This window comes from Cupressus sempervirens, chromosome 8 (assembly GCF_028749045.1).
Source record: "Cupressus sempervirens isolate cs-2001-9-10 chromosome 8, ASM2874904v1, whole genome shotgun sequence".
Lineage (NCBI taxonomy): Eukaryota > Viridiplantae > Streptophyta > Pinopsida > Cupressales > Cupressaceae > Cupressus > Cupressus sempervirens.
Genome location: NC_143125.1, coordinates 545,536,947 through 545,557,213, shown reverse-complemented (window position 1 = coordinate 545,557,213; position 20,267 = coordinate 545,536,947). Strand labels below are relative to the sequence as shown.

The window sequence follows — 20,267 nt, the reverse complement described above, 5'->3', positions numbered from 1 at the left end:
AATATTTTATATGGTATTTGAGTATTTGAGTTTTGGCTGTGTTTGGTAAGGAATTAACAATTTGCCATTATTTGAACACGGTAAAGCTAAAAGCAAATATCAACAGATTTCCTGATCCACAAATTTGAAACCACGCTGAAATATAAAATGTTCATTGTTTAACGGAAAAACATGGTTTCAACTAGACTGTAAATATAGCAAAATGCTCAAATGAAGATTTAAGCTGCTGTCATGGGAATCAAAGGAAGAATAAATTGCCCTTACATCAACACAGAAAATATATAAACTTTTTAAATTTTTACTTTACTTCATGGTCCATCTAATTTTTCTTTCAGATTTGTGGAAATTCTCAAACTTTTTCCTCCTTGAAAAGGAACTTAACACATCATCGGGATTTCTCAGATGAGCAGTTTCCTTCCCATAGAACCTGCTCTTCTTATGGGATTTGAATGGTTTGTCAATAGCTGTTTGCTCCTCTCTTTCATGGCTTATATCAGCAGAGTACCTCCTGTTATAAATGATTCTTTTATCATTTATTGAACATGTCTGATTATCTTTCATGTAATGCCATTCGTGTAAGTTACTTTTAAAGTCATGACAAATACCCTTCTCCAAAAGTTGCATGTGATGTTTCTGGACTCTATTTGGCTCCTTCATTTTGGGTCCTCTTCTTTGGTAGCCTCTCAGAGAGAAGGGTGATGTCCTCCTATGGTAGGCTGGATAATTTTTTGCGTGAGGCCAAGAGTGTTTTCTGCCTTCTCTAATATTTATCTCATCACAATGAATTCTGTCCGTTCTAAAATTCATGTCATCAGAAAAGGTTCTGTCAACTATCCTATTTATGTCATCAGAAGGTGATCTGCCCAATCTACTTTCGATGTTATCAGAATATGCTCTGCTCACTTTACATTTCATTTTATCACAACGTCTTCTGTCACTTCTATTATTCCTGTCACCAAAATATTTTCTGCCAATCCTACTATTCATTTCATCAGAATATATGTTGCCCATTCTGCTATTTATGCTGTCAGATCCATGCATTTGTATATCATCTGAAAACATTACTTTACGTGGAGACTTGATCAATCTTGAACCAGCAGCATTCTCACCAGTATGTATTACCCATTGCACATTCTTCTTTGTTATATCACATCTTTCTGGAGAATTTCCATCATCTGATAACCATCCAAAGCATGGTTTCCTTTTATGACAAACTGCATAACAAATTGTAAACAGTTACATAACACTTGAAGGTTGGGCCCCATGGATATGGATACAACAGATATCTTTTGCTGAAGGAGGTTGTATGTAGCCTGTGAAAAACTAAAAACTGCAAAACATCCAAATTGATGAAGTGGAAAAAAAATCTAATCTTCTAGGGAAACATTTGCATGCAAGAGGCTCCTGAAACAGCTGAAATACCTCCTACATGAGACTTCCAGATAAGAATTCTACAGAAGAGAAAGTTTTCACATTATCCTATAGTTAACTTGGGATGTGGCTCCCTAAGGGGCTTTCTTGTTAGTTTTTCTGTAGCTGTTGCTTTGCAGCTGTTCTCCTTGAGCAGGGCACACTCTCCAAATACTTAACAGGGATCAGTTTTTAGTCTTTGTTTTAGCTTTTTTTATTCTTACCTAGGCATGGATCTCTTCTGTCCTTTTTGTGAAAGCATGCTATTTTCTTTTCTGATATTTATATTGGATTCTAACTTCTCAGAAGCTGCTGTTCTCATTTTAGAACAAGGTACTGTTTTTTGCTTCAGTTGCTTTTCTGTTTTAGTTTTTTTTTCTTCTAGCCCATGTGTTCAATAGATGGAGATTTTTTATTTGTAAAATCTGGAGTTCTCCTGTTCTGTAAAAGAGATCTTGGGCGCACCATTGAAATAAGAGAGATAGAGAGTGTCAAATTACATGTAGTGCAATTCTCAGTTTTAATAAAAGGATAGATGCAGTTTTTTAAGTTCAGATTCATGAATATTTTCTGTTCATATTTTCAGCAGTATGTATTTGTAGATTAGCATAATCCATCCTCTGTTGTAATTGGAGTTTTTGTTTCAATTTTTTTTTTTTTCTGTTTGAGCTAATTTTTGAAGTGTGAAATCCACTTACTACAGTTTTTTTTTAGAACATGGTACCAGAGCACAATAGGGTATGATGCCCTTAATGCTCTTCTGATTTCAGTGCTGCTCTGTGTCTGCCATAGGCTGGTGATCTGAATTATTCTTAACTGATCTGTCTGCTTTCAGCATGTTTCAAAAGCTGTAGTCATGATCATCTCAGTTTCACAAAGTGTGACAATAGAGAACACTTCCAACTTTCTAACTTGGAAGTGCATATTGCAATGCTACTAAAGAAAGTTACTTTTGACATTTTGTAGAATCTAAAATTGTGAAGCAATGCTACTAAAGAAAGTTAGTTTTTGACATTTTGTAGAATCTAAAATTGTGACGCAAGGCAAATCATCCAAGATTTCATGCAGGACCATTTGATCCCTCACATTGCAAAGAAGAAGAAAACAAAGGAGATGTACCATGCATTGACCACTCTAATAATTAAAGTGTGAGATGTGAACATTTCCCACAAGACACTGCTAAAGAAGAAGCTTACTGCCATGTGCATGACTTAACTTGTGAGGATCACTGAACTTTGGGATTAGCTTGCAGCTACAACGGTGAGCATGGATGATTATGAGTTGGTGTCTATAGCTTTAAATGAGCTCTCCTTATTCTAGAACCCATTTGTTTAAGGTGGTTGTGCTCACCGGAAGCTTCTCACTTTTGAAAATTTTGGGATGATTTTATCTAAGGGACAACTAGACTGCAATCTATTTCAGCCAAAATGGAAAAGAAATAAAGCCAAGCCCTTATTGGGAAGATGAGGAAAGATAGTGAGAGGACCCTAAAAGCTTCAGAAGGGAAAGGATGACTCAAATTCTTATCAACAGGAGAAGAAAGACTTGAGTAATATCAAGTGCTTCAAATGCCACAAGAATAAGTACCATGCTTCTCAGTACCTCGAGCAGAATGCAAGAGAGTGGAACAACAAAAAAATCATTTTTTCGGAAGTAGAGTCTTCAATAATGGATGAGCTTTCATTTACGCTTGAAGCAACTCTCCAGAATGTCATGGCTATCCAATAGCAACATTTTTGGTGTAGGTAGGCATGTGGATAGTGGAGTATTTGAAAAACATAACTTTCCATAAGAAATCTTTCAACACACTTCAACAGTATAAGGAAAGCATACCGGTGAAATTCGATCACGATACTATTTACCCTATTTTTTCTTCTATATGGCTTGAGGTGATGTTCTTGAAATCCATGATGTCTAACATGTTCTCAGTTCAACTTAGAATCTACTTTCAATGTCAACTATAATAAATCTTAAGTGTGTGGCTGAGTTTGATAATAAACAAGTCTTTATCCAAGAGTGCAGCCGAGATCTTAGTCGAATATTGGCCAGAGATATGTGAAAGGGCAGCTTTTATAGGTTGATTGCTAGTTCAATCAAATGGAAACTTTATACATGATTGTGACTTGGTCACCCACACAACGTGGGATATGGTAAGTTCATTGAGACTTACAAGATCTACGTTTCATCACAACAAAAGATAGCATTAAGATGTGAAGCTTGATGAGGATGCTTGGTCCTCTAAGTCTTCAAATCCTCCTATGGAGGTTGATGAAAGTGAACAAATTACTATCCAAAGTTTTGATCAACAAAATACAATAGTAACCAAAATATTTTCATAATAAACAAGTCATTATCCAAGACTGCAGGCAAGATCATAGTTGAATATTGGCCAGAGGTATGTGAAAGGGCGGCTTTTATAGGTTGATTGCTAGTTCAATCAAATGGAAAATTTATACATGATTGTGACTTGGTCACCCACAAAACGAAGCATTACCTCTTGAGGGTTATAGTGTGGGGACTACCTAATTTCAAGTTAGGGAAGACAAAAGTATGCAAGGGTTGTGCACTCAACGGCCATGTCAAGACTATTTTCCCTACCAATGAAAATCAATCAAAATATTCATGAGAAGTACGTGCACCTATGTCAGAAATTTTATTAGCAAGAAACATTTTCCATATTTCATTAGTGATGGTTTCTCAAGGAAAAATGGCAGTCTTTATAGGTTGATTGCAAATTCAATCAAATGGAACCTTCATAAATCATAGTGACTTGATCACCTACAACAGGAAGCATTACCTCTCTTGAAGGATACAGTGCACAAATCACTTAAGTTAGGAAAGACAAAAGTATGAAAGGGTTGTGCACTCAACAGCCATGTCAAAACTATTGTCCCTACCAATGAACACCAATCAAAATGACTCATTACACATGTGCACACCTATGTCATCAACTTCATTAGCAAGAAATGTTTGTCATATTTCATTTAGTGATGATTTCTCAATGAAAACTTGGATCTACCTCATGAAGGCCAAAGATACTATTTCGGAAAGGTCCAAGAATTCAAATCTCTTGTGGAGAATAGATGGAAAGTAAAATTAAGGTTTTGATGTCTTTTGATGAAGGAAAGCATACCTCACAGGACTGATGCCTTTTTGCAAAGATGTAGGGAACAAGAGGGAGTTAATTGTGCCTTACAACCCTCAACGAAACAAAGTTGCAGAGATGAGCAACAACTCAATTATAGAGAGGTCGTGATTCATGACCTTGATTTACCTATTTTTCTTTAGGTAGTTTAAATTCTAAAATAGGTGTGCTGGCAGCATGTTGAAGGAAAAACTCCAAAGGAAGCTAATATATGAGTGAAGCCTAATGTTTCTCATTTCATGTCTTCGGGAATCTAATATACACCCATGTGCTAGAGGGGAAGAGAACAAAACTTGAACCCTCTAACTTGAAGAGTGTATTTGTGGGATATGGTAAGTTCATGGAGGCTCACAAGATCTATTTTTCATTACAACAAAAGATAGCATCAAGATGTGAAGTTTGATGAGGATGCTTGATCCTCGAAGTTCTAAAAGCCTCCTTTGGAGGTTGATGGAAGTGAACAAATTACTAAGTTTTGATCAATAAAATACAATAGTACCAACTGCAGTTCAACCAAACTCTAGTGCAACAACAAATAACCCATTAACCTTCTGGTATAGGCAAGATGCCTTAACAGCTTGGACATTGTAGTAGGCATACGAAGAAATAAGAGCTTTCCAATTTTGAGTAGGCAAATTCAGAGTAGGCATGATGAAGTTGTGACAGAAACTAGCTCCATCATATAGAATAATATTTCAGAAATTCTGCTAATGACCAAACTGGAAATTAGTGATTGATTCCAAGTGACTGTACAAGGTGAAGCATACAAAGCATAGAGAAGTAGAAATCCAAAAACATTGCACGAGGGTTCTCCCATAGAGAAGGAGTTGACTGAGGAGGCTTTGCTGCAATTGAAAGTTACAATTCTATCAAGATAACTATGTCATTCACATCTTACTTTTGTTGGTCTTTAAATTAGATAAATGTAAAGAAACCCCTTTTTCATGACAATATGGATGATGATGTGTATGCCAATCAGCCTGTATGCAGATTGAAGGTAATGCATGGTTTGAAACAAGCATCATGAGATTAACACTAATAGGTTGATGGACCTCACAAAAACTGCTATATATCCTAATCTTTACTATCTGTTTGATCAATTTGATTTGCTAGTTTTGGTCTCGTATGTGGATATTTAATCATCATAGGTAATTGCAAAAGGAATTGACCTCTAAGTTCAATATAAAGGACGTTAGCCTATGCACTTTTCTTTTTTTGCGTCTTGAGGTGTGGTAGGGTGCCTCCTTGGTCAAATGAAGTACACAATAGAGATTCTAAACAAATCAGCTGATTGGTTGTAAGCCCTTGGCTTCTCCTTTGGTTATAAATGTGAAGGTGACTAATAATTCAAAACTATATTTGGTGGATTCTTCAACATACAAGCAGTTGATAGGTTCCCTCGTGTATTTGGTAAATAATCAACTTGATCTTTGCTTTGTAGTAAGTAAATTGAACCAGTTCACTATTGAGTAGAGGAAAATTTACCACACTATTGTAAAGCATGTGCTTCAATATGAATTAAGGTATATTGGAAAGGAGAGTTATGTTTAAAACCTATGTGGATTTAGACTGGGCAGGTGATGCTAGTGCTAGGAAGAGCAGTCTAAGATTTTGTCCCAACTTGGGATTGGGTATGATATTATAATTCAGCAGAAAGCAAACAGGAATGAGCTGAGTTCAGAAAAGATAGATGACATGACAGTTTCTTCTGTTAGTTGCCACATTATGTAGCTATGCAAGTTGATAGAAAGATTATTGATTAGATAAGGGAGAGAAAATTTATGTGTTGTGACAATCAGAGTTGCATAAAAGATGAGTACACGGCAGTTTCTTCTGCTAGTTCTTATTATTTAGTTTTGCGAGTTGATAGAAAGGTTACTGATTAGATGTGGGAGCCAACAATCATGTATTGTGACAATCAAGTTGCATCAAGCTCTTTGAGAATCTGGTGTTGTAGGATCACTCCACATAGATATTTGGTATCATTTCTTGAGGGACAAAGCTTGAAGGGCGCCATATTTTACAAGTATGTTCCCTCAGATTTATATATAGCAGATATTTTGACAAAGCCTGTTGCAAAAGGGAAGTTTGAGATACTGAGAGAGAGAATGGGTTTGACAGGAATCACTTAAGTGATAGTTTTTCTATATTTGTTGCTGGGAGTTCTCCTTCAGCAGGGTACACTCTCCAAAATGCAACCTAGCAACCATATTTTACCATTTTAGCTTTTCCTAATTTTAGAAGGGAACAAATATTTTCTCCTTTTCATTTCCTTCACAATAGTATACTGTTTTATTTTCCTATATTTGATTGGATTCTTTATTGTAAGAGAATTTCCTGTTTAAGAACAGAGTAATTTTTTTGATTTAATTTTTTCTGCCTTTGCGCTTTTACTCTAGCTTAGGTGATCCACTGAGATGGAGTTATTCCTTTGTATATCCTAGCGTTATCCTAGAGTTCTTGTGTTCCATGAGAGAGAAAAGGGGACGAGGGGGGGAGGGGAAGGTGCAATGTAATTCTTTCAGTTTTAGCAAAAATATAGATAAAGTTTTTGAAGTTCAAGTTTGTGAGTATTTTCTGTTCAAATTTTCAGCAGTATGTGTCTGCAGATTACTGTACTCGGATCTGTTGCTCTGCTCAGATTTTTCATTTAAGATACTTTGCTTTCAGGGTTAATTTACTAAGTGCAGAATCTGCTTATCATGGTCTGAGAATTTAATACTGATGATTTATTTCTATTGCTTTGGCTTCCCGTGAAAGGTGAAAAAAGAAAAACAAGGAAACAATATTATATTAATCTGAAAGCAGCTCAATCATTTTACACCCAGTCAATTACATTCATGGCTAAAATTTGTCAAAACTCAAAACTACCATCATGGTGAAACCCTCCCTTGCAAAACGTTTTGATGAGCATGTGTAGAATGCAAAACAGAATTAGCACTTGAATCAAAGTCAAGCAAACAAAAGAAAATGGACAAGCATGTTTCAGAACAAAACATTCAACAATAGCCCACCTTCCTAACAATTTGATTGAATTGGTTTCCAATAAAAACATCGTGATTTTTAAGAAAGCCATTACAGGGTGCCTAGGGGCAAATTATGCAGTAACATGGAAAAAGAGTAACATGTGATAACTGTATAACAGAAATCCATACGTTTTGTGACTTTATCAGAGCAAGTATTAAGATGCAGTAGAGTTGTCTGAAATTTTTGGAAGTAATACAGTGGTTAAACAAACCTATTCACTATCTCATATTCTTTGGTTTATGCTTTAAGCATTGACAAGATGATTTAATGATAGACAGCCATGGGATGGACTCTCACTTGGTAAAAAGATATTAATCTTCTCCTTCGAAAGAAAAAATACCAATTAAATTCATGTTTGAAGTGGATCATCTTGAAGTGCTGTCTGAAACGATGTGGTCTGCACTTGAGCAACATAGTTGAAACGGAGTAATCATTAGAAAGAAGAGAAAGAAAAGTTCTCACTATAAAAAAGTATATATATGTGAAAGAAATATTTGGAGATGGAGGATCACTAGATTCTTATTAGTATTGGGCTACTTGTTTCTCTGAAGGTGCTTTATGGGACAGAAACATACTGGGCCTAATATTGATAAAGATAGAAAGGGATCCAAACACCTTATCCCTTAAAATAATCAGTGATGTGGAGCTCAATGGGTGACCCATGGCGGGATGGGAAGAGAAGTTACAGAGAAATATTAGCTTGAGTAAATGCCCAATCACTAATTAAATATAAGAGTAACCCATGTAATGAAAGAATATAGGAAAGAAACAGTCTCAGTGAATACAACAACTGCAAGAATCATGAGATGCCTTACATGCCCTGAAATCAAATAGAGTGAACAGATATTTATACCATAAATAAAGGACTAGCTCACAAGAACACATTTATAAGGTATGCAAATAAGGCACCTAAGGAGGAATAGGAGGTGAAGATACATCTATTTTGTATGACAGAAGCAGCAGAAACAAAGAAATGTTTCATTATAAATTGTCCAGCTTACAATAACATGCAAGACAGGTATATGCAGATCCTAATAATGAATTTTCTGTGAGAACTCTTTCAAGAAATGAGATTATAGAGTACAAAGGATGCTTTTTAACCCAAAAAAGTAGAAAAAGAACCGACCTTTATAACATTCTCCTGAATTTTGTTCACTTTTGATTTTCAAGAGCAAAAAAATTGTGGTTGTATCTGTGTTACCGAGGGACGCGTTTCTGGCAAAATTTGACCCATCCCTATTTCCGGGATGTCTCGGAAACTCGGAAAATTCCATAAACCTTTACCTTGGCTCTCCTATAAACTTTATGTTTCAGATTTGATAATTTGTTTGATTTCCACTCTCATGTGAACTCTGAAGCTAAATTATATAACACAAACATTATATGTTAAGGTTATATGATTTATATAAGCATTCTTTATTCACATTTTTATATGAATATTTGAAATTTCCCTATATGTTTTAAATTTTCCCTATTTTTTATACAGCTGTTCCCACTGTCATCCCCTGCCGTCCCCTGCTCCGAGGAAAAAATTCCATCCCAGAAACTCATTTCCCCGTCCCCCCATGACCTCATCCCAGAAACCTGGGGTAACATAGGGTTCCATAAACTATTCAGTGTCATGTACACATGGACTAATTAATAACGTTCTGTTTCAATTATTTTAGGAATTACTTTTGCAGAAACCTCTTAGTTGTTTAAACTTTAAAGGGTGATTTTTAAGAACGATGGACCTTTGTGACATTGTAAAGGGTTGTATTGAATCAAAAACCTGAAATGGTAGGGGAACTGTACACTTCACCTCACATAAAACCTACAGCAACTTGATCTCACATTATACCTGCCATCAACTTCAACTCACACGAGAACATAGCACATTCCATTGCTTTGCATGTTTGAAGTAAATTGAGTTTACTATAGTACATTCTAAGTTTATTTAAAAAATAATAATCTTTCATTTTATTGCTGCAACTTACAATTATAAAAGAGAGGATTACCATTGGAGTCATCTGTGTATTGCCAATTTTGTGAAACATGTGCGGGATCTAAAGCCATTGCCCAATATATTCATGTTCTGAATGCCTTCATCTTAATTTGCTTCTGTTGCAATCTGATATCAACATAAAGAACAGCCTGCATCATAACCCTGAGCACCTCTACAAGCAAACAGAAGAGTTAGACGCACCATTTTTCAGAAATTTTAATAATATTAATGAAAGAGACAAAATTGCTAAGGAATATGAGGCCTGCATAAGCCTCCCTAGCACTCTATGCACACTTGACTCACCAGGGGCATCCACATGTAATCATATAATTCTCACACCCTTCCATAAAGGCAGCACCAAGCAGATATAGCATTATTAATGATCAAAATATTTGAAGCAAAAGGAACATTTGAGAGATTCATAGATAAACTTAAGAAGTGGTTCCATGAAAATGGACAAAACTACTATCTTCCCAGGGTGTTTGGACAGCATGAAACCTCTGAATCGGAGAAATGGAATAACAAAGAATCTTCTCCTTAAACAATTTAGTGTTCACGCCATAACTTCAGTGGAAGGGGCTAATGTGTTTTTCTCACCGAGTGCTGCTAATAAAATTCAGGCTTATATCATAAAGTTTTGAATTATCAGTATTAGCTAGACAAAAAACACGAGGCATTATAGAAAATTAGAACCACAAAAATAATGTGCCAAAATACCTAGACCTGGGGGAAGAGCAAGAAATTTTATTTCCACGGAACCATTTCAATTATAATTGTTCCAAATTTCAATCAGTTGTACTTGCTGACAATAGTTTGGTAGTACCACCTGCAGAGGACATCTACCGCGGTCACATGAGATGGCCATTTCCCAATTCAAAAAGAAAAATGATACCCATGAAATAACCAACTTTGGGCACAGTTTTTCAAAGCATCTAAACTTTTGGGATGAAAAATCCTTAAAAATCATGTGTAGGTTCTGTGAAAACTTGAACACCCTCTGCAGCCTCAAAACTTCAAGCTATAAAATCAATGCTCCTATTTGAAAGAAATGATTCTTAGGCTAATGGACTCTATGAGGAGACTACTGCTCTTGTTCTTACTGTCTTGGTGCTCTCATGAAAAGATGAAAAACTTACAACTCAAAGGAAATTGTGAGAACTTCTTGTACTTTTCAAGGCTTTTTTCAACAAATCACGTTTTACGTAGTTTTTGTTGAGAAGGTCCAAACGTCTTTGCTAATTAATTTTATAAAGGCCCTCAGTTACGATAGACTTCTATGGAGGGTTACAGCTCTTACGTATCGTTTACAGGTTGTTTCATTAAAAGCGTAGAAGTTTATAAGAGAATTAAGATAGAGCTTTCTAACATCCGCCAAGATTAAAGTAGATGTTAAACATGAATTTTCAACCAGAACAGTCAAAATTAGGTTTGTCGAATATAAGAAGATAGAAACATAATTTTCAGCTGCATAAAACTCTATAAATTTCTGAATCAGGTGCACTCACATCAACTCCATAAATATATCTAACCCAAAGATTTTGTTTTTATACACAAAGGATTGTGCTAGTGCAATATATTCCAGAGCAAAAAGTATAATGTCCAAACAACTGAGCCTGCCTATTTAATGGCGGTTTTCCATAAAAACTTTGATGGCCAATTAAGACAATGAAAACACAAATTTGCTAGATGGCTACCCTCGAGGCCTTACTTGGGTTCTATTCAAACACAAAAGAGAAAAAAATAACTTAATTTGTCATGAAACCATTTTCCAGAAAACGGCTCCTTGTGCTTTTGATGCTTCAGTTGAAGGACCATTAACTCAACACGTTTCTTTTTAGCCTGATCCATAAAATAAAACTACAGTAGCCTCATTCCATGAAGTCATTGTTTATTCCTTCACCAAAAAACTTGAGCAAGAAACAGATATGGGTTACAGAAGAACTGCATAAACGTCATCATACGATCCTCCCCAAAGAAAAAAAAAAACAAATAACAAAGAAGTCATGAAAGAAGAATACTCAAAGCTTATTATTACCTGCATTGTCTGCCAATTGTAACTGAAACTTCAACTGACGCTACAATTTTCTTCTAAGTGCTCAAGGATTCCCTGAACATCATCAAATACCACCCTCCCCACAGCCAAAAATACCAAAAACATAAAAGCAGTCATCAAAGAAAAACACTCAGGGTTATGTACTACCTGCAATGGCTGCTAATTGTAACTGAAACTCAAATGGATGCTGCAATTTATTCTACCGAAGTGGAGCCAAATTGACATCTTTTAAGGTGGCGTAAGAACCAAGCATAAACAAGCACTGGAAAAAGTCCCACCAATATTTCCATCATCGTGCCTCGTGCCAGTAATGGAGAAAGGCTGTGCTTTAGTACGGACCTGATCATATTCTTCATGATTAAAAGTTGTGAGCGGTTGCCCACCTTATTCTTATTCTTATTCTGCGACGTACTCCATCCTTAAAACGAAGCGGGATGATTCCCATGTTTATGTGCAAGGAACCCAGTTTTTTAATGCAAAATAGAAAAATGCATAAATTGTGAAGGAGGAGATGAGTTTGTAGTAGAATTGCACTAATTGGAAGTCAAGGATGCAGTGGTTTAAGTTGTAACTGAGAAAAAGAACTAAAGACAGGATTACTTGAACGACTGAATCTTTGCAGGGCGACCTCATGCACATTTAATTCAATTCTTCGTGTTAATTCATTTCTATATTTTAATTTAATTTTGTGTATTTGTTTTATGAAAAAGAAGTTTTACTAATTTTAATCATGAGGCTACATAAATAATATAATACGTATAAATAGATAAAAAAGTGATAATAAAGCCATGATACCTACAATACAGCCATGGTAGACAAATAAATGTTTTCCAAATTAGGGATAAGGAAAAGTAGTTCAAGATGATATAAGGTTCAATATAAACCCCTCAATAAATGACGATGATAACAACGAAGTAAGGACTAAAATAATATTTTTTTTAAAACATATCTCCAGAACTCATAAATCTGCATATTAAGACTCCAATTCATTCAACCAAATAAAAGAGAGAAAATTAATATATAAGTATTGTAAAGTTAAAAAATTAGCATGTAGTTTTTTAACAAACATAATATTTATATTAAAACATCAAATAAAATGAATTTATTTTATATAATAGAGCTCATTTAATATCTAGTTAAGTGAGGAATCCATAAATTGTATATGTATTGAGTCAAATCCCAATAATTAGTTAAAAGAGATATTAAAAATTAAAAATTAAAAATTAAAATTGTGGGGTTGTTAAAAAATTAAAAGAGATATTAAAAATTAAAAATTAAAAATTAAAATTGTGGGGTTGTTAAAAAAGTATGGAAAACATGTGTAAATATGCATAAATATAGAAGGAAAGAAATCTAATTTGTGGAATGTTAAGATTTTGGTTCCTTTAATTTATAAATCATTTAATTAATTATTTCATAATTTCATTTGCAATTTATCCGTAGGAGATTAAATTATTTGGCCAATACTTTTGAAATAACTTGTGTAAAAGAAAAAGTTATAATTTTATTGATTATGATTTTGGGAAATGGATTAAATGGCAGGGTGTACTCTAGACGCCTAAATTTGTCCAAATCTGACCATGCTTACTTTGGATCAAATTGTTAAGAATATTAACCAAATAACCTATAGGTTTGATAGTACAAACTGTACTTCCTCTTCTTATTATATATCTCTAAACTAGCAGTATATTATATATATAACTCTTCCTAGAAGCCAACAACTTTTCAAGAAGTAATAGTATGATGCTTAACTAAACTAACACATAGTTAGTTAGGTGTTATTAATTTGTCTTCTCTAATCGCTGACTTAGAGGGAGTTTAGTCAGTGCTAGTTTAGGAGGGGTTATGTCCCTTTGAGGGACATACCCTTTAGGAAGGATATATAGGGAGGTTATAGATACAGATAAAGGACACACAACTACAACAAAGTTTACTCCTCTGAGTATCTATATTCTACAAATAATATCAGAGATACTTCCTCACAATCAAAAGTCAAATATTCATTATTGGATCTGCATAAAATTAGGAATTAACTCCATCAATATTCAAAATTCTAAGAAGACCATTCTCAGCATTTAAAGACTAGATTAAAAGTCTAATTCAGAGATAAGGAATTTGCAGAATCTTTACATGGTATCAGAGCTCTGGTAGTCGAACCTAGGCTCTGCAAAATTCAATAATCAGACTCTATATATATATATATATATATATATATCTGGTGTAGTGCCTACCCCTAGTTCACATTCTATTATCATTGTCAAATTCTTTTAAGCTAATTTTATGCATTGATTAGTTTTAGAGATACTAGATTTACATTATTATGATATTATTTCATGACTTTGATTACAAATGCATCGGTTATTATTGCTTAGTTGATTTCATTCATGTGTTGTTAATGGTATTTTGATGATCCTAGTTAGTAAATGTGGTTTCTTTCATAAAAATGTTAACATGATGTCTTTAATGATGATTATGTTGTATTGATAGAGATGCATTATTATATGTACGCATTTGATCTTAGATTTGTGATTATTATACTTACCCCATACTTGCATGTGTATGGTGTGTGTGTTTATTTTATCTTTCTGTCTGACGTGTTTGATGTGGTTAAGGGAGGGAGTCGTAGTCACCTGCTAGTCGGGATTTACACGATGAACCACTCCCTGCCATTGTCTGTTTAGTTTAGATATATTATATACATGTACATGCTCGTCTTTTATGCAGGATGTAGGTACCGGGCATCGACTTCCCTGAATTGCCAGGATGAGCGCGCCCTATTACAAATACTCAAATGGTGAGAATGGGAAGATAATGATCAGGTCCAATCCTAGCCATAAGCCTATAATACTTGTCCTGCAAGGAGGACTCGTAACAGACTATCTACCCTTTTAAAAACCCGTGAGTATTTTTGTGTGTATGTTGTTTTGTGAGTGTTTGATGTATTTTCTATTAATTAAGTCTAATTAATAGATTAAATTAATAATTTAATTTAATGAAAAATTATTATGATATTATGAATATTTAATTATATTTAATTAATTGAGAAATTAATTAAATATAAAGAATTAAATTGAAGATAAAAGTTTTAAGATTAAATTTAGAACGTAATAATATTTATTAATTTAATAATAATATATTTAGAGTTCATTTTTAAATAAATGCTAAATATTATTGTTATTTAAGTTAATAAATATTTATCAAATTAAAACGTTCAAAAATGTATTAAAAAGGAAAAAAGATATTAATTTATGAAAAATATTTAAGTTCGCATGAATGAGTTTTAAATATAAGAGATTGATTTAAAAGATAAAAACATGTGAACTTGAATAAAGGTATTTTAATAAAGTATGCATGAGATTAAAATTATAAATTAACTTTAAAAGCAAAGTCAAAGTGGAAAGTTAAATAAAGTAATTTAACAATTCACTTAAAGTGCATGAAGGATTAATAAAAGAATATCTTAATTAAAAAGAAAATTAATTGTGCATGAATGAATTAATTAAATAAGAGAGAATTAAATATTGGAGATAAAAGTTAAAGTTTAAATTTAGAACGTGATTATATTTATTTAATTTAATAATAATATATTTAGAGTGCATTTTTAAATAAATGCTAAATATTATTGTTATTTAAGTTAATAAATATTTTATCAATTAAGTTTCTAAAAATGAAATTAAAAGTGAAAAGATATTTAATTATCATAAAAATTATAGTTCGCATGAATTATGCATGAGTTAAAAATAAAATTAATTAAAAGATAAAAATGTGAACTTGAATAAAGATATTTTAATAATGTGCACATGAGATTTAAAAAGTTATAAATTTATTAAACTAAAGTGGAAAGTTAAATAAAGTAATTTAACAATTCACTTAACGTGCATGAAAGGAATAATAAAATAATAATTTTAATTAAAAGGGAAATTAATTGTGCATGAATGAATTAATTAAATAAAGTAATTATTATTTTAGAGTTGTGGGAACAGAAGCCCTAAAAGGTAATTAGATTCTATATTAGAGGGTTTTTGGGTCATTATTGCACACACAGGTTTTCAGGGAACACACTTTTGGAAAGGGGAGCAAAGAAATCTTTGGAAGCTTGGAAGGGTTCGGATTAGCAAGGGTTTCACCAGATTGTTAGCATCAGATCAAGGTAGGGTTTGTAAACCATTCTAGAAACACTTTCGGATCTTTGTCTTCTTCGTGCTTGTTGGAAATTGCTTTCTCAAATTTTATTGAATGAATCTTGCTACCTTTCTTCTAAATCTTTTGCGATTTGATTTCTTCTGGGAATCAGGATTGAAAAAAAAACTATTTAGAAAACCTTGTTTTACTTCTGAAAGAAATTTAGTATTAAATTGAAATTTGGGTTTTGAATTAAAATGGAATTAAGAAATTTAAATTTAGAAGGGGTTTGTTTTTGGAAATGAAAATCTTAGGATTGAAAATTCGAAGGGTTCAATTTATTTTTCCTATCAGTTTAATATCGTAAATGTTATTAAAATATGTATATATTAAAATAATATTGTTATGAAGTTCGTTGAGAAAAATATTATAAAATAAAGAATATAGAATTATAATACAATTCTTAAAATTTTCATATATAATAATTTATCTAAATTTATTAGAAGGGTTGTTCTTCTAATAAACAAAATTATTGAAATTTGACTTAGTTAAAATAATAATAATAATAATAATAATAATAATAATAATAATTTTATTATTAAAAAAAAAAATGAAATTTTTTTATAACCCCTGTCGGCGCCGTATGCTGCTGACGCAGGCTACGACAACAGTGGTATGGTTAATAATATTTACTATTTAACCATTTGAATTATTAATGGAATTGGAAAATATTTCTATTTAGTAATCGAATAATTTAATAAATGATTAATATTACTTCTAAGTCTTGATATGTTATTATATGAACAAGAATAAGTTTAATTGCAAGGGTTAATTATGAAGGTTAACTGAAAAACTTACTTACTTGAAAACATGTATTAAACTGGAAATTTAAAACCTTAATTCAAACAAATACACGGGTGTATTGTATGAGTAATACTGAGAATCGTATACACTTGAACATACATTGAAACGCAAATTGAAACTTATATTGAAAACGAAAATTGAAACCTTACATTAATTCAACAATATATTATCAATCAAATCCAACTGTGAGACTATGATGTTTTCTATGTACTGTCTATATTTCTTTTTGGATTTTGGTGTTGTTTAGATGTCGACCAATCTAGGATGTACACTAGAGGTTTTGTGAGATTTCTTGGATACTATTATGTGACTAGATGTATGATGATTCTTGTGATTCAAATTGGAGTTTATACTTATGAGAACCAAGTTTGATCTTTATGGGTGTTGTGGTATGGGACACAACTGTGTTTTTATGTGCTTAGGAGAGGTTGTCTAGGTATGTGACTTGGGAGTGGCTTGCATAGGGGTCCGAGACTCAAAGTGGTCAGTACCAGGGTAACCTAATGCAAGTTATGTAATAAGTGATAACCTAGTAATTAAAATTTATGGGGGGAAAACACACTAAAAAGATAAGTTAGAGATATTTGATATACCCATGCCTTTAGTGCTTGTATAGACTAAGGATGGGAATGAGATGAGTGCCTCGTCTTCTTGAGAGGGCTTTCTAGTTTTCCATATGTGTGATGTTGAGGGTCTGGGGTTCAAAGTAACCAGTCCTGGGTAACTCAATGCTTGAGGGTCCAGGGTCTATTAAGAGATCAGTCCAGGGTAACTCAAGCAGCCATGTGATGACACTCTCTAGTATGTAGCCTAAGTCTCCTCTGTAGTTTTTGTGTATCTCTGGTGGTGTACTTATTGTTGGATGTGGTGTACTTATTGTTGGTGGTGTATCTATTGTTGGATGTGTTTATTGTGGTTACTTACTTTCATTGATGATGATTGGTGTTTCATTATGTTGTACTTTTGACATGTGGTTTTTGACTTGAGGAGGATTATCTTTTGTTGACTTTATCTTGTGATCTTGGTATTTGGTTTATACTTGGTTTGTGTATGATGTTTGGTTATGTGATGTCAGTATTGGATTGAGTGTTCTTTCTTTCTGGTTTATTTTATCTTCTTGAGTAGTATGTGTTACCTTTGAGATAGTTTTGGCTAGTAGGTATTCCATGCCTAGGAGTGTTTTATGTTTGATAGCCGTTTGTGGATCGTTCATTATCTTCCCTGCACAGTGGGAGTGGAAGCCTGACTAGGTAACCACGCGGTCGGGAGGTAGTGCCTTCTTACCATTTGGGTTCCCCTTCACATTACCAGCTGTTGGATGTTCGTTGCAGAAGATGTACCTTTATCATTCTTATTTCTTATCTCAGAGACTTCTTTTCAGATGAAGTATATATGTTATCATGTATTCTGATGTATTGTATCTATTCTCACATACCCTGTGACATGTGCAGTGGATGTTATTGATTGGATGTACTTTCATTGTATTGTTTATACTTATGCATTTGCTTATGCGATTATGTATCTGTTATTTCTTTATGATCTTGAGACATTGTACTTGGAACTTAAACTAATTAATTTAAGATTATTAAATGTGACTCAACGTAAAGGAACCTTTGAGGAATTGAAACTATATCTGTAATTGCAAATGTGTATTTGTTGTGTATGTTCATATTGCTTCCGCATTAATGTTATCTTGATGTTGTTTAAACTTCAAAAAAAAAATAGTTCAATAAACATTGTAACATGTTAGGTTTATTTCTCTTGGGTTCCCGAGCGGGGCGTTACATCTGGCAACTATCTTCTATCTTCAATGGCATAAACAATCAAACCGGAGGACAGGTTTGATGGGAAAGAGCACTTTGAAGCCTGGAAATTCAGAATCATAATGATTCTTGAAGAGAACGATGTAAAACAATTCGTTGATGGAGCATCCAAACAACCCCCAGTTGAACCTCACAAATCTATCTGGAGCAGAGGAAATAGAAAAACTATTCAAATCATCTTGGATGGAGTAAAAAATGATATTGTACCTATGCTTACAAAACATCAAACTGCCTTTGATATGATGAATGCATTACGAAATGCCTATGAAGTAAACAATGCAACTAGGGTTCTTGCACTAAAAAGGCAACTGAATCACATTTAGATAAAGAAAGGAGAATTAATAAATTCTTACTTCCTAAGAGTTGTCGGCATTAGAGATGAACTATCAAGCATAGGAACCATCATTAGTGACACAAAATTAACACTTATGGCTATAGATGGATTGCCAAATTCATGGGAGACATTTTCACAAGGAATAAGTGCCAGAGATAAGCTTCCAAACTTTAACAGACTCAAGAACAATTATCTTCAAGAGGAATCCAGAAAACTGAAGAAAGGAGGGAAACCAAAAGTAGAAGATGAAGAACTTCACGTTCTTAATACAAACACCTATAAGGGCAAGAAGAAAAAGAAAAATTTTTAAAATGGAAAACCCAAGAAAGATCTATCTAAAATAAAATGTGAAAAATTTGGACACTATAGATCTAACTCTCCTAAAAATTCCAAACAACAAGAAAATTGTACAAATGTCATTAGAGAAGAAGATACTTATGATCCTGAGAAGCGTGTTTTGTATTCCTCTCTATCAAATGAAATTTCAAATAAAGCATGGGTAATTGATAGTGGATCTTCTAGACATATAATGGGATACAAAGAAACTCTAGATTCTTTATCAGAGAAGGTTAATGGTGAAGTTATCATTGGTGATAACTCAGCACACTCTATTGAAGGAATTGGAAATTGTACTTTGAAACTAAAATTAGGAAATACTCTTCTTCTTAAAGGTGTACTCTATGTACCAAGAATTAAAAGAAACCTAATCTCAATTACAACACTTGAAGATGATGGGCACAATGTTGCATTCGTATATGGAAAAGTATTAACTTGGGCTAAGAACTCCTCTAGATCAAGAAAGCAAAGTTAATTGGTCAAAGAAAAGGATATTTGTATGAATTGAATATAGAACCTAGTCATTCTATTCGAGCCCTAGTTCACGAAGCTACAGATACAAATGAAATATGGCACAGAAGGTTAGGGCATCTAAATTTCAAAACTTTATCAACTATGGAGAAGATGGTTACTAGATTACCTAAACTAAATAAAGACCACCCAAGTATTTGCAAAGGGTGTGCTCTAGGTAAAAACACCAGAAGTCCTTTTCATGACAGTACTAGGAAAACAAATAATGTACTAGAATTAATTCATTTTGATTTATGTGGACCCATGTATGTTCCTTCTCTTGGATAATTCTGGTATTATATATTGTTCATAGATGACTTCTCTAGGAAAACATGGATTTTTTTTTTTAAATGCAAGGAATCAAAAGAAATATGACAAAGGTTTAAAGATTTCAAAACATTAACTAAAAACTCTTCAGGGCATAAAATTAAAACCCTTAGAACTGATAACGGAGAAGAATATACCTCAGATTTGTTTAAAAGGTTTTGTAAAGAATCAGGGATTAAGAGGGAGTACATTGTTCCTTATAATCTAGAGAAAAATGAGGTAGCAAAAAGAAAGAATAGGACAATTATAGAAGCTGCTAGAGCTATGATTTTTGATCAAAATCTAGAATATAATCTTTGGGAAGAAACCTCTTGTATTGTTGTATATATTCA

General features: G+C 33.2%; 1 protein-coding gene across 6 annotated transcripts; it reads right to left on the bottom strand.

Annotated features, from left to right (window-relative positions):
• Positions 1-278: 278 nt before the first annotated feature.
• On the bottom strand, positions 279-11,922 carry LOC149543609 (uncharacterized). 6 transcript variants are annotated; one of them, XM_089798395.1, is made up of 3 exons: positions 11,767-11,922; positions 9,580-9,738; positions 279-1,214 (listed from the first exon to the last, which is right to left on the bottom strand). In XM_089798395.1, exons 2-3 carry the CDS (start codon positions 9,635-9,637, stop codon positions 304-306), a joined length of 969 nt encoding a protein of 322 aa, XP_089654521.1. In that variant the 5' UTR covers positions 9,638-9,738; positions 11,767-11,922; the 3' UTR covers positions 279-303. The 6 variants fall into 6 exon arrangements, with proteins under 6 accessions (XP_089654521.1, XP_089654518.1, XP_089654520.1 ...); XM_089798392.1 differs by having other exon boundaries at positions 9,559-9,738; positions 11,767-11,905; XM_089798394.1 differs by having other exon boundaries at positions 11,602-11,879.
• Positions 11,923-20,267: the final 8,345 nt, after the last annotated feature.